Source organism: Ctenocephalides felis, unplaced genomic scaffold (assembly GCF_003426905.1).
Source record: "Ctenocephalides felis isolate EL2017-DRISC unplaced genomic scaffold, ASM342690v1 CF-g0.4_SCAFFOLD_01886, whole genome shotgun sequence".
Taxonomy (NCBI): Eukaryota; Metazoa; Arthropoda; class Insecta; order Siphonaptera; family Pulicidae; genus Ctenocephalides; species Ctenocephalides felis.
This window is the reverse complement of record NW_020538040.1, coordinates 71,161,967-71,177,168: the sequence shown is the minus strand read 5'-3', so window position 1 is coordinate 71,177,168 and position 15,202 is coordinate 71,161,967. Positions and strand designations below refer to the sequence as shown.

The 15,202-nt window shown below is 27.5% G+C and overlaps 2 protein-coding genes across 2 annotated transcripts in view; both read right to left on the bottom strand.

Annotated features, from left to right (window-relative positions):
- Positions 1-337: 337 nt before the first annotated feature.
- LOC113378018 (1,2-dihydroxy-3-keto-5-methylthiopentene dioxygenase-like) lies at positions 338-3,161 on the bottom strand. Its single transcript, XM_026618517.1, has 3 exons — positions 2,983-3,161; positions 1,149-1,448; positions 338-475 (listed from the first exon to the last, which is right to left on the bottom strand). Exons 1-3 carry the CDS (start codon positions 3,103-3,105, stop codon positions 353-355), a joined length of 546 nt encoding a protein of 181 aa, XP_026474302.1. The 5' UTR covers positions 3,106-3,161; the 3' UTR covers positions 338-352.
- A 1,711-nt stretch (positions 3,162-4,872) lies between these two features.
- Positions 4,873-15,202, bottom strand: part of LOC113376826 — a 141,719-nt gene continuing 131,389 nt past the window's right edge. The window contains exons 4-7 of the mRNA XM_026616889.1: positions 10,684-10,934; positions 6,895-7,144; positions 5,691-5,933; positions 4,873-5,078 (exon numbers count right to left, since the gene is read on the bottom strand). Of these exons, the coding sequence (XP_026472674.1) occupies positions 4,968-5,078; positions 5,691-5,933; positions 6,895-7,144; positions 10,684-10,934 (855 nt within the window). The 3' untranslated portion in view covers positions 4,873-4,967. The remainder of the gene's footprint in view (positions 5,079-5,690; positions 5,934-6,894; positions 7,145-10,683; positions 10,935-15,202) is intronic.

Here is a 15,202-nt window from a genome sequence, read left to right as displayed (position 1 = left end):
TGATAAATACTTCCAATGTGGATTTATTCACATTCACAGTTTTCAGAAATTGCTATCACCAACTTCATCCGAACAACATTAATTGAACTTTAATTTTCTGCAAATTATTATGCAATTAATCTTTGTTTAGTAAGAAGTTAAGAAAATTATCTATGTATGCTGTTGAACTGAGTCCTGATTAAAAATTTTGAATGCAAGAAAAACAATTCATTATTCATAAAATGTATAAAGATAACTATATTTCAGTTCTAACATTTTTATATATATATATTAATTTTTATAAAGTAACTATTCACAAATGTATATTTAAAAAAGGTAATAAGAGAGACTTCAATAGTATTTTGTTATTTTATCAAAAAGCAGCAGCATTTAGCTTCTGAAGATATTGTTTTCGACACTCCATGTCATCTGCAGGCCTATTGTATGGTACCCAAACAGGTTCACCCACAAAATATCTTTTTGCTCTTATGTAATTCTGAAATGAGAAAATAATTTAAAACTTTTCATTATAAATTTATTGCATATGAAAAATAAAGAACAAGAGTAATCATATAATATATATTTACAATTATGAATTTGTTCTTCATCATCTATTCTCTTTTACAAATAAAATAAAGAATAGATATCTATTCAATTGCACAATGAAAAAAAGTAAAAATGTATGGAACGTTGAAGCAATATGATTTATTGAAATAAAGCATATTGTAAATATAAAGTATGTTTTACACGAATTGCTTCAGCTATTTCAAATATCAACTTATCCTTTGAAACCGATTCTGCCTCATAACAGACAAATGTTATGGCAAAGCCATGTTACGGTCCAGCTTCTATACATTATGCTAGTGAATTATACTGAATACTGTCAAAATTTACTGTGCATTCAGGCGTTTTACACATAAACTGCAATGCCACTCGTATGTTATGAACCCAATTCAGAAAGACCCTGTTATCTAACATCATTTTTATGACATTTGTGCATTTAGTCAATAATTTCAACTAATTTGTTGAAAGGAAAGTTCTTCATAACATAACCTTGCCATAACATTTGTCTGTTATGTTATGCGTCAGAATAGGTCCCAAAAATATAATTTAAATATATATTTGTGTATTTTATTTATTATAAAATAATTTCTTATTTCATAAACTACCTTCATATCCATGGTAAATCTATGATAGATCCCACTGGGAATTATTATCATGTCACCAGCCACAACATTAATTCTTATCCATTTATCACTTTTATCTCGTACATCAAAATATCCAGATCCTTCCAAAACCAGTCTAATCTCTTCATCGGTATGCAAATGTTCTTTGAAAAAGCTTTTCAATGTTGTTTCATAATTCTTTAAGCATTCAGGAGAACAAGTAATGTCATCTTCATAAGTATAATTTCTATCTGATTTTAGCTTCAATAAAACTTCATCGGTCTGGTAATGTAAGTGATCTATCTACAAAGAGGTGAAGGAGATTAGATACTTCACAAGAAAAAGTATGAGAGAAAGTTCATATGATAGTTTCAAAAGTAATCGAATTTTGTCATCTAAGACATATAATAAAATCAATGACCTTTATACTTATAAAATAAAGATTTTTCTATTATATTCAAGAATAATAAAAACTGCGTAAGTATACTCTATTAAATGACGTAAAAATTCTAATAGAAATACTTGAAATAACTGCCCAAAAGTGAGTGACTCATTTCTGATGTTCTTGAAATTTTAATTTCATCAAAAATTAAGTAAAAAGTTGTAGTAAGTAAGTAAAAATAAGGTGATGTTGAAGAAGCATTTTAATTAAAATTCATCATTATTTGTAAAGCAATAAAAATTAATTACACCTAAGTCTGTTTTTACACGGTCTTTTTGTACACGGTTTTGATATAACACGGTTTGAAAATTGAATATTTTTAGTTTTTTTACACGATTTTATTCCATTTAGCACGATTTGAAATTTTATGTACTTAAATTTTTTTGTCAAATTTAATTTTCTGCTATGTATGTTCATATCACAAAAAAGTATTTATGAAAGAAAAAAGTCTGAAACCATCGATAGTATCGATAGTTTGCAAACACTAGCTTAAAGATTTAAGTGAATTCCCCTTTAGCGCGTACAAACAATTTTTACTGGTCAAAGCAAATGTGAATAGCACTAATTTAGGGGAATTATTATTAAAATAAACATGAATTCTTGTTCTTGAAAATCCTTATTTTTCACTAATTTTAATAGGTTTTAGAGAGTAGGACAAATCACCCATTTTTGTATAAGATCAATGTCTTTTTTTACACTTTTTTTTTTTTACACGGTTTCTTCTGGAACCAATCTCCGTGTAAAAACAGACTTAGGTGTACATGCAATAAATTTAGCATGTATTTTTAGACTAGTATGTGATTTACTTCTAGGAAAGAATGACAAAAATAAATAAAATGATTAAAAGGTGAAAGGTTTAGTTATGAATTCCCAAGTGCATTTAGCAGCAAAACTCATTTTATCATTAAGTGAAGTAAAAAAGTAAATATCTTAGATTTAGATATATGAGAAATTTAATACCGAGATCTCTTAAAACATAAAAATACTTAGCTGACTCACACTTAATCTTGAATAGAATTTGAATATTGATTAAAATATCAGTAAATGCATTCTAAAGTTTGAATTTACATGATCATGTCGAGTTTAAAGTAGAATGATTACTCTCAGCAAATAATGCTTAATTAAATTAGACTTCAGATGTTTTATTGGAATTAAAAACTAGAGGAAGCTTTGCAAAAACTAACAAAACTACATATCCATATTTAAAGAGACAAACAATTAACTTATATGAAAGTAACAATACTAATAAGCCAAATTAAATGTACTACTTTAGTGAGATAAAATATAAACCCCTCAATACCTACTGCTTTGGAAATGTAACTTTGTCATGATGGCATAATAATATATTGATTATTATAAGATTTGTGAATAATGTAAAATGACATTGAAATTAACCTTGTAATATTCAACACCAGTTCTATCAAAAACATCTGCCATATCCACATATTCCGGTGGAGTTTTGTGATGTTCCAAACGCTGATCAGTTTCTTCGTCATCCATATACCATGCACGCACCATTATCAAAAATATTTCTTAAATTATTATTTATTTTAGTTGAAACAACTCATTCAAATAACGAGTGATAGCAACAGATAGATCAAATGTCATTGGTCATAATTCATAATTGACAGTTGCAGCCACTGTCACGATCGTGGGATGGCGCTCATTTCAAATAAAAGTAATTAATCAAAATTACGCCGTTTCTTTTTAAATTAACGTTCTACATATCACGATGCCTGTGTGCAAATAATAACTAAATATATATATCACCTATAATTTGAAAATCTTATTATTTATATTATCTTCTCAATTTTTAATCTTAATATATACTTTACATATTTCTTTCGATCTTGAAATATATTTCTAAGATTTTTGCAACCAACTTGAAATTATTTTTTCTGTTATCCATCATTCAGCAAGTAGGAATACAACTAAAAATAAAAATTATTTTGTAATTAAACAATAAATATGAAAAAAAACTATAGTTATGTCTTGAGATGATAAATTTATACTTTTTTATTTATGTAACTAAAATATCTAATGCACTGTATCTCAAATACAAAAAAGGCTTGTCGAGCTGAACAACTGGCACTATACTCAAATCCAATCTTCAATGCATGTGCGGTCTGTAGAAATATGATTTATTAGATTTGTCATACCCAGATATGTTTTGTACCTTATTACATAAATTATAAAAAGCTGTAAATAAATATATAATTTGAGAAAACTGTTGTTACAATACACAAAAAAATTAAATGTTCCTATAAGATTTGATATGTTAAACACTTCTCGACAATATTAGTCTAGAAATATTTCACTCAATAGATTGATGATTTATTATTTCTTAATGCCACAATAATAATGAGTTATTAAAATTAAAGTGTGATTCAATTAGACATGATATTTTACTATCAAACGTGTACACACAAAATTGGATTTCGTCGACAATAATTTTTAACATAGTAATTCTAAAAATGATGATATGAAGTTAAAGTCCTATGCTATTACCTGCTCTGGGTTTCTGTGTTGAAAACAGAATTGTGGAATACTAGCTAGGCGCATATATGCATTTGTTATTTCATCATGTTTCATAAACACTTACAAAATTTATATATATATGTAAATTTATATAATTACGAATATATATATATATATATATATATATATATATATAATAACCTATAATTTTAAATAAATTAATTCTTTTGTTAATCATAAAAAACTTTTTTTTGATCTCACAATTGCCAGATCGAATAACATAATAGTAATAATAGAACATGTAAATTTGTTTCAATATGTGTATTATAACTAGATATGATATAATTGTGAAATGTATTTGGATCTTCCAATTAATTATTAATCTGCCTAAACTACCATTAATCCAATACACTTTAAAACATATTTTGATTTATATAAATCTAAAATACATCAAAATAGATTTACAACATTTATAATACTGTCAGAATTTCATGGTTTAACCATTTTTTCAATTTATAAATATATATTGTTCTATAATACTCTATTTAAATTAAAAAATAGAAAATTGCCCTTCTATAATATTGAAGATTTTACAGTAGTCAAATAAACTTTGGGTATCTGTTATAAATAAAAATAAAAATGCTTTATTAAGTACAACTAAATCACAACATAAAATTAACAAAAATTTTAAGCCATATCTTTGAAAACTATATCACAACCATTCAAGAAAATATAATACATGCTCTCAAACTAATTATGTATGAGAACACACTCAAGTACAATCATATTTTATCAGCATTTCGGGTGACATATCAATAGTTTCTAATAAAATAATGTAATGTACTTTTTAAGTAGTTAAAATTATAAATTATAAAGTTAATCTTAAATATAAATTTGCCACATTACAATTTAGTATGTTTGACACTATCAGTCCAGTAATTTTGAATAGTCATTGCCTCCAGTGAATTGAGGAAGGAATCATTGTCAAGACTGTACATTTCTTCTGAATTTTCCTGAAATAATAAAAACAATTAGTTATGCATAATCATCAACACATGCTAAGCACACACACACACACATATATATATATATATAAATAATATAATATATATATATATATATATATATATATATATATATATAATATAACATAAAATTTAATAAATTCCTAATTTATTAAATTATCAAAGTTTAAAAGTTTTTAACAGTTGAATACATGTAATTTTCATTTAAAACTAAATAGACAATTTTTTGAAAATTGCTAAAAAAATGTTTCATCTATTAATTGCAAAATGGTTTGATCGCCATATACCTATCTGTTTACAACCTTTAAAGAATGTTCGAACAGTTCAAATTTTATTTCAAAAACTATTTATTATATAGAATTTAAAGCATAATAATTTTGAGTTATTATAAAGTTTTTCAAATAGCTTTTGAACTTTTAAAATCAATACAGCCGTATTTGAGAAAATTGGCATTTTCTCAAAGGCAAAATTTGCATTGACATACACATGCTTTCTAAATTTTGTCGCTAAACAATAATTCAGTATGACTTGAATATAAATATCCGGCGACGTAGTTAATTTCAGAAACATAAGTTATAAAGTAATATGAGGATAAATTACCCGCATCGTGCTGTCATCAATGTATCCACTGGAATCGGGATTACTGCATTTGTCGCTCAGGGTTTGTGGGTTGTTCAAATACCTCGTGCGATACAAGACGAAGCTGGCTGCCGAAGCCAACGTAGCGATCGCGAGCACACCGAGAGAAATTCCAGCAATGGCACCAGGATCCATGCCCGACTCCGATTCAGCATCACTGACCACTGCATGCCCTAAACTCTTTCCCAGCGGCTCTCGTCTTTCCTAAAAACATATTCAATCTTTAACATGATTACATTAAATACATACAACTAGCAACAAGAATAACAATGACAGACCAACAAAAAAAAGATTGACGATCATAAACATATATAAAGTGGAAAACTCGAAGAATTTGCTTAAGAAAATGATTTTTGCTTCATATATTATCATAATATTTCCCAAAATGTAGAAAATATTTCTAAGTAAAAAAGTAAGTAAGTTTTTTTTTATTATTATTATTGTTTTTCCATGAAATTCCTTACATATTATTTCTTTAGTTTTAATTTTTATAGTTAAATTGATTGCCAATGAATGAAGGCTAAGATGCTAGCTGAAACAAATGAATTATAAATAAATTTCTAAAAATTTTCATACTATTTTTTATTGATGTAACGCCCGACTTTTAAAGTCAAATGATTTATATATATATATATATATATATATATATATATATATATATATATAATAATTAAAAAGGAAACATCAATTTAAGCTGCTTTTCATATGATTAAAATGGTATATAAATTGTTTATTGATGAAGAATTTAAAACAACAAGTGATATTTCAAACAACTATGCAATATTAAGCAACTCAAACATAAAATTTGCTGGCACAGCAAACGGCCCCAATAACTAAAATTAATCAATAACGTCGCCAACTTGAAATAAATAAATAAGTTTGATAAACAGGGCTCCTCTTCTTCAATTTAAAAGTTTAATGGTCCGAAAATACTTTCAGAAGAGATTTTCAAAATTGTGAAAAAATATCCTTCTACATGTCTCTTAAATGAAACAAACCTCATTTCTTTTAATATAAATTGTAAGATATAATAAATTGTAATTTTATTGTAATTATTTGAAATAAAATTTTATTATTGTATGTACTGCATATATTGAAAAGAATCAATATAAAGTAAAAAAATACAAGACATAAATTACTCTTGTATAAACTATATTATTTTAACCTGCACAGTCAAAGAAGATCTCGATAATACTTCTTCAGTCGATTCCTCTTGAATTAGCCCTATATCATCTATTCTGGTGATGTTTTCAGATGTGTTGTTCTCTGCAGATAAAATTTCAACATTGTTAACTTCAGTGACTGTCGATGCAGTATTTTCAGTAATATTTTGAATCTGCTCCGGCTGTTCCTGTGCTGATGTGATAGTTGTGCTGCATTCTGAACATTCGCTCAACACTGTAGCCTTTGGATTGCTGAAAGCAAAAAAAGAAATAATAAATTTTAAAATTTCTCAACAGTCAAAGCTATTATCTGCATATGTTCAGCAAAATTCAAAAGAAAACATTATTAAGATATTTTGATAACTTTACATAAACTTTCTTAACCAAAGGATTAAATAAAATATATACCAGCAAATACAAAAATTGTTATAACTTTTTATTAAAATATAATTGGCAAATTAATTTCAAAATCACATTTAATATTACACGTTGAATACATCCGTTTCAAAACTGTTACGATTGAAACGTTATAGTGTGATTCAAAATTTATTTAGGAACATATTAAACATGTTAATTTTGAAATTGTATCTTATAATGTAGACATAATATTATAAGCCATAAAATACAGTTAGATCATATTTTTATAAAAACCATTTTCCTTGCATATTATAAAAAAACAAAAGCTATATTAGAGCAGCGGCGTAAATTATTCAGTAGCAAACATTACAAAAATTTATTTCATTTTTTATATTTAAAGTAATGATAATTACCTTTATAATAATTAATAATTGATAATAAAAATAAAAAAACTTTTCATATTTTAATAATTTTGTGCGTTTTTTGGGACCGTATAAAAGAAATCGATCAAAAATTAATATTCACAATATTTATTAATTTTTGCATATAATAAACCACTTCGTACGACATATTGACTATTTTTTTATGCGATGGTAGGGACCGCATAAGGTGGACCTATAACATACATCAATGATTTATGTAGCAGCATTCAATTTAATTATATTCTATATTGAATAAATTTATTGGATCTAAAGAAATTGTAAATGTATTTGATATTTAATCACCCTAATCATTGATAAGACTCTGCATACGAAGTGTATGTAATAAAACAAATAAACCTAATAGGATTATACGAAATATTCTTTTCATACGACTGCATGAAGTGCCCATATTGGTTTTCAAGAAAGCTTTTCGAAAATACGAAAAAAGTTTAAAAAACATATGAATTTATATTTTTTAAGTATTTTATTGGTTTCGTATCAATATTTACTTTGGCTTACAAATTTTACTCGTCACACATTTGACGATGATCTTACATTTGTTTATCACACTTAAATTTCAGCCAATTTACTTTCAGGCACAGCATCATAAACACAAATTTAGTTGTCTTTTGAAACGCCACGTATTGAATTAAAATAATATCTATTATTCAGCGCAATGTTAGATACTAAAACCAACTACAAAGCCACTCACATCGATCAAAGCCATATCATAATAGCAGCTTACTGTATATTAAAATATATGCATGCAATTAATTAATTAGTATTTAATATCAAAAACTTATCAATGTATTAGTTGAATTTAAAGATACACGTTTTACATTCGAATTATTTACTTGCATAATCAACATTTAATGATATATTTCCTTAAGCTGTAAACATTTAGCTGTAGACATGGTAATCGATCAATATCAAATTTAGTTGCTACATTTAACAAATATCTATAACTATTCATTTTTTTAAATAAATGTTAAAGCTGATATGTTTAAATCTGATATGCGTCATTTAATTACTCACATTTTTTATTCTTATTTAAGCTTTAACTTTCATACAATAATAGCAATTACACTTAAAGATTGTGCAATTACTTCACGTTAAAAATAACAACACAGCCAGTAATTTCCAGTATTTTTTTTTAATACTTCACTATGGTTATAACTTTTGTAACTGTTGTGTAACAATATTTAGTCGGGGACATAAAAAATCAAAAGTAAACAAAAACAATAAATAAAAATAATAAATATTGTTACATATGTATTAAACATTTTGGCACATACGCAAAACATAATAATCACAAATCGCATCTATTCAATATAATCATATTAATAGTGTGATGATTTATATTATTAATTGCAGTTAAAGCCCTTATTTCAATATATATTTATAAAGAACTAATCAAGTTGATTTAAACAATCTATTTATTTGATTCAATTACTTTAAAAATCTGAAGCTTTAGATAAAATAATATATCATTTCCGGTTAAAACTTTATTAGCTTACATTCCATTTTAAGATCCCGATAAATACTTTTAAATAATACTAGCAAACTCGACAAACTCCGTTTCGCCACCAGATGGTTTCGTGAGAAAGATGAAGAAATTTTTTGTTTGTTTTATATTTGAAAAGGAAAAATTTGATTTTATTATACAACAGTAATGAATTTATTTCGATTACAAAAATGAAGTGTTTTTTAGTTGAACTTCTCTAAGTAAATGAAAGTGAATCCGCAAATTATCTGTTTGATTGAAGTGCTCTTTGGTAAACCACATTTTTTGTTTTTTGGTCTGACGTTAACACAAACAAAGCGGATGGTTTTCCAACTCGTGAACAGGCAACGTATAATTGCCCATGTGAAAAACAATGATTTTCTAAATAATCTATTTGAAATTTATCCCGCAAACACTAAGCGATTGGCCTTGCGACTCGTTATTGCGAACGCAAGGCGAACTGGAAATTGCAATCGTTTGAAGTCAAACGGAAATTCAGTCGGAATCAATGGCATGTCACCAAATCGCCAGAAATTTTTGATTGAATGGTGAAATTCAGTGCGTGTACATCATTATTCTTTGCGGCAAGAATTGCTCGTTGACTTAACCAAGCATAATTCTGATAATTCTCACTAATGTCATTACTCGAATTTTTAATTACGATGCGTGAAGTTCCAGCAGCTTGCATTAAGGCACGATGCCATGCACAACTAATTTTCTTAGCTATAAACCTTGCGGAGCCCGAGGCCTTTCCAACAAATGCAAAATTGTCGAAATCGGTTCGTGCGTTCTGGAGTTATTTCGTCAGGAAGGAAAACCCGACTTATTTTTATAAATATAGAAGATTATTAATCAATCTATATTTAGAAAGAATCTAAAGCCTTGCTATTTAAAAAGTATATTTTCAGAAAAATATTAATTCTTCATAATTTTATAATATAACTTGTATGAACTTCCTGGTATGTGTAAATATTCGATTTTATCGTTAATAATATGATTTACATATTTCTTGTAATAATTTATGACCATCAAATGCCTATTTTTGGAATTGTTTTCTCCATATCTCCGAAACCGCAGGGCCTGCCTTCCTTGAGAACTAATAATCTCCTCACACAGTCAAAACAAGAAAAATGTTTTTCGAATCATTCTAATCAGGTCGTTATCCGCTCACTCAAAAAGGAGTTTTAAATATTTGAATTATTAGTATTATACATTTTTAATAAATAATGAACGTATGCAAAATCTATATATTTTAAACTCTACTAAATTAAAAAGGACCTTACAATTAATAAAAATAGAAAATTAATTTCAAAGTTATCATGATAAACGAACTCATGTGAAAAGTAAATAATTTCATCACACACTGAAAGAGTTTTGAAACATGAAATATAATATTGGTAGAAAACAGATGATACGATGATAATAAACCGTGTGATATCAGTTATACGGAGACAAAATAACATGTGATAACTAATATGTTGCTGTTATATCATGTTCCTCGTTATTACCTTAGTGAGGCATCAGGTATTACAGCATTGTAGCGCAAGCCCTGGTCTCGAGTCTGCATAACAGTTGTATCATTAGGCCTCGATACAAGTTGTTTCCCAGCATCCGTCTTGAGATCGACGTTCGCCGCTACGGGCCCGATCTGCAAAGCGCCTTCAGTGTCGCCCGAATCATCCACGCCGGGGACAGGGAAAACTCCCTCGTCCAAGCGCACCGATTCGGCGACGTCCACTCGGTTGCGATTGGCAGATTCCTGGGAATAGTAATAGAATAGAATACATATACACATACAGGGCCGGATTTAGAAATTTGACCCCGGGGCGCTGACAAAAATGCCGCCTCATCCCTGAAATTTTACGAACTTTCGAACTTTTTTTTAAAGCAATCGCGCTGCTTCAGCTGCCTGGGACAAAATATAGAAGCGCGTAAGCGCCGCGTCGCAGTCTAACGGATAAACAATGTTACAGAACTTATATAAATGTAAACAAAATTTATACTTATTATTATAATATCTTTAAAATATCTGATAATTTAATGTGCCTATGTCTTATGATTACTTTTGTCTGCCAAATGTTTCTTTTTTAAATTTTTTTATTGGATCATCGAAACCGCTGAACCTGCCCCCCACAAATTTAAGCAGTTATTTATTCTGTAAATTTTTTTGAATGTTATTGGACGCTTTTTTCTCAAAAACTGAATTATCATTTTTGGCATTTTGTCTCGTATCTTCAGAACAGTTTGACCTGCCTTGACCAATAACTAATCAGCACGTCTCTTTATCAATAGGAATTGAATATAAATCGGTTGATCTGTGTTCTCGAAATCGACTTGAATAATTAAAAAATATTAGATTTGTATTGATGGGGAGACGTGCTGATTAGCTTTTGGTACAGGCAATTACGAAAAATGGTAATTGAGTTTCGATATTTCTTCTCTGAAACAGCTACGCAGCTCGATTGCTTTGCAAAAAGTTCATAATTTTCGAAAAATTTCAAAACACAAAAAATGTGTTTTAGAAGTTTTTTTTTCTTTTTTCAATAAAATTTAAAGCTCTTTATAAAATGTAATTTTCAGTACGGAATGTTTCAGTAATTTGTCTTAAGGCACAATGCCATGAGTCACTAGTTTAATTTTTTTTTCGACGCTATAAGCTTGGAAGTGCACAAATACGTCATTTTAAGAGGGCTCGAACTGAAGAACATATTTTTCTTATACTTTCAGCTTGTTTACGGATCTTTATATTAGCCAAATTGCCAAATTTGATAACTTATTAACCAGTTTGATAATTTACGTTCGGAGAGAGAGGCAAGCCAAAATAATAAATTTTAGTTAACGTTTATTCCAACCCAAATTTTGCATTGAAATCGTATTATGTTTTGTTAATTATATTTCTTGAAATAAAAAATGTTGTTAAAAAAAGTTGATTATATTAAATAGAATTTTTTTCTCACTATCCAAATTTTGCCGCCCCCCAAAATTTGCCGCCCTGGGCAGTAGCCCCGATTGCCCCTACTGTAAATCCAGAACTGTATACATATGTCTCTAGTAACGAACCAGAGACAAAATCGTAATATTGTTTACGTAAAGATGTATAGTCGTATATCTATAACTGACGAAGAATAAAACTTGATAAGTGTAGAAATAACCGTCCGCCGAAATCTGTTTTAGAACAAAATGAAAGTACTCTATTTAGAGCTATATGCGCAAATCTTCAGTGATATTTCAATATTAGTTAACACAATATGTAGACTAAGATTTAACCATACATACACTCCGTTTCACCTGAGTAGAATTGGGATCAATGCTGATCCTAATTGCTATTGCTTGGGTGGAGCGACTAGGGCGGATGCTGAGCACGCCATTATGAAGTGCAAAAAATGGGAGAAGGATAGGCAAAAACTATGGAGAGAGATAGTAAACCAAAACATTTCCCTCTCAACTAATTTTATAAAATTATTGACAAAGAAAAGGATATATGGTGCACTATACAATTATATACAATCAAATAAAATAAAAGTGTGAAGATAACTTATAAAATGTATATGACTAACGTACGTATATACAAAGTCAATAAAAAAACAAATATTAGTTTCGCTAAAGTAATTTGCTGAACTTTTTAAATTATTCGAATGCTAAGCAAACATTAATAAAACAGCCAAAATGTAAACCTTAATCATCGATAACCAATTGGTAAAGAAAATTAACATAATTATGTTGGTACATTTAAAAAATATACCAACGACGTTAAGGGATTGTTGTAACAGTTTTATTTTTAATTACTTTATATTGAGATCCACTGATTGATTAATAGTTGCTATAATTATTTTTCTACTGAATCAAGTAAAAATATTTCCACAACCGTGTGGAAACAAAATAAGATATATAAAATTTAAAGTAAGTCGATAATAATAATGCAAACCAAAATTGTATGATAAATTAATTTTATATTACCTGTCAAAAATAACGGACCAGCATAGATATGACAATATCATGCATATTATTAAAAATAAATATAATTTCTATACATGTGGTTCGTATTTTTATATTGTAAATACATATTTCGCGATAAACTACTGATTGTAAGTACAAACTTGCATGAATTAATACAAAACTCACAACATAACTAAAAATGGCTATTATGAAGTGAAAAATAAATGTTTAATAACTACATATGTATTCGATTTTGATAGAGCTTTTGCTAAATATAAGGTTCCATACATTTCTATATTCTGACAAGATTGACATAGATGATGATAGTGCATAAAACTAAAAATAACAAAAATATATTTTAAATATCAAACTAGAACTCTTGTCATTTTATGAAGTCTCCAGTAACATTACAAGATCGAAAATTATAAAACTCCCAGTAAAATTATAAGATCTATATACACTTTTAGTCGATGACAATATTAAAAAAAATCGTAATATAATGACAAATATTTTCGGAAAATAGCATAAATTCACTATCTAGTAATATTTACACTTTAGTCATACATAAGCATAGCTTCTTCTCGAACCATATTAATATTTTCGCATCTTCTCAATTAAGAAGAATTTAATTTATTTTACGTATAAATCTAAATTAGAATTATGTTATTTTCTTCTAGATTATTATAGTAACTTTTACAATCGTATTGCCTACTATATTCAATTCTTAGGATTTTTGAAGTTATATGACATGGAAATGTGCTTACAAGTCAATAAATCCGTATATAGGTCACACCCGTCTTTCAAAGAGAAATTTCCTGAATTGATTATATATATATATATATATATATATATATATATATATATATATTTATTTATATTGTGATTCTAAACTCATGCTTAAACACTAACTAAGATTAACTATTTTTTTTTCTTTGAATGAAGGCAAGTATTATAACTGAAACGTATGGATGTAAAATAAACTTTAAAAAAAGTATGTATTTTACTGAATTATTACACTTTGTTAGTATATATTATATATATATATATATATATATATATATATATATATATATATATATAACGTCCGCGGGTAGAAAAGTCCACCACCGATATCTCAGAAACCAGTAAAGTTAAGAATATTTTAACCACAATATTTGTAAGTAGAAGGAAAAAATGTCCACCACCTTGATTCTTATGACGTTGTTATCGTGAGAAAAACGGAAATGTTTGAAAATCCGTAACAAAACTATTTATTATAGTTTTTAGTTTTTTGGGCGTGAGTACTGTTGTTTAGTTTATGAGATCTTAATATAATTTTTATGTATACGTTATTTAATTGTTTTGTAGGCTTTTTTATATAACCTCTATAAAAGCTTACACCTGGGTAGAGTAAATAGGTCAAACTAAACCTTTACCCTGACAAAGATGTAAAAAAGGCAATTTTTTAAAGAGATATATGATATAAATAGTTATTTCAACTCTGCTAATGAATATTTCTGACAAAATACTAGATCAGGGTTATTTACAGTAGTGTTAACTCTGCAAAAAAGCACCAAAAAATAAAATTTATATTTTGCATTGGTTGAATAAAGTAGCTATTATTATGTAAAACTCCTTCGAAATTAAAATATAACATTGCACCTGTTGGCCCCTGACCGTCCCAATTTACCTCGCCTATGGGGTAAAAAGAATCAGGTAACAAATTTGTGAAAAACAGAACAAAAACACTTTTATACAGTGATGAAATACAGCTGGGAGTTTTACTGAACATAGTCAGATAGTTGTTTCTTTGATATATGTTATTTGTTGTGATATAATATAATTGGTTTCGTTTTCACAGTATATTTGCTCAAAGTCAACTTGAACCTTTGTGCCCCGCCCTACCCTATATATACATACCTATATAATTTATTGCATCAAATATGAAACATAAATTTTTATTATAGTTGATTTATTATTATAAGTCAAAACAAAACAACTACATTCTGCGAAATAAAGAGATTTGAATTCTCTGAAATAAAATAAAATGCTATATTGTAATAATATTCAATACTTTTTTACTTTACAATTACAATATTTTTCAATACAAAT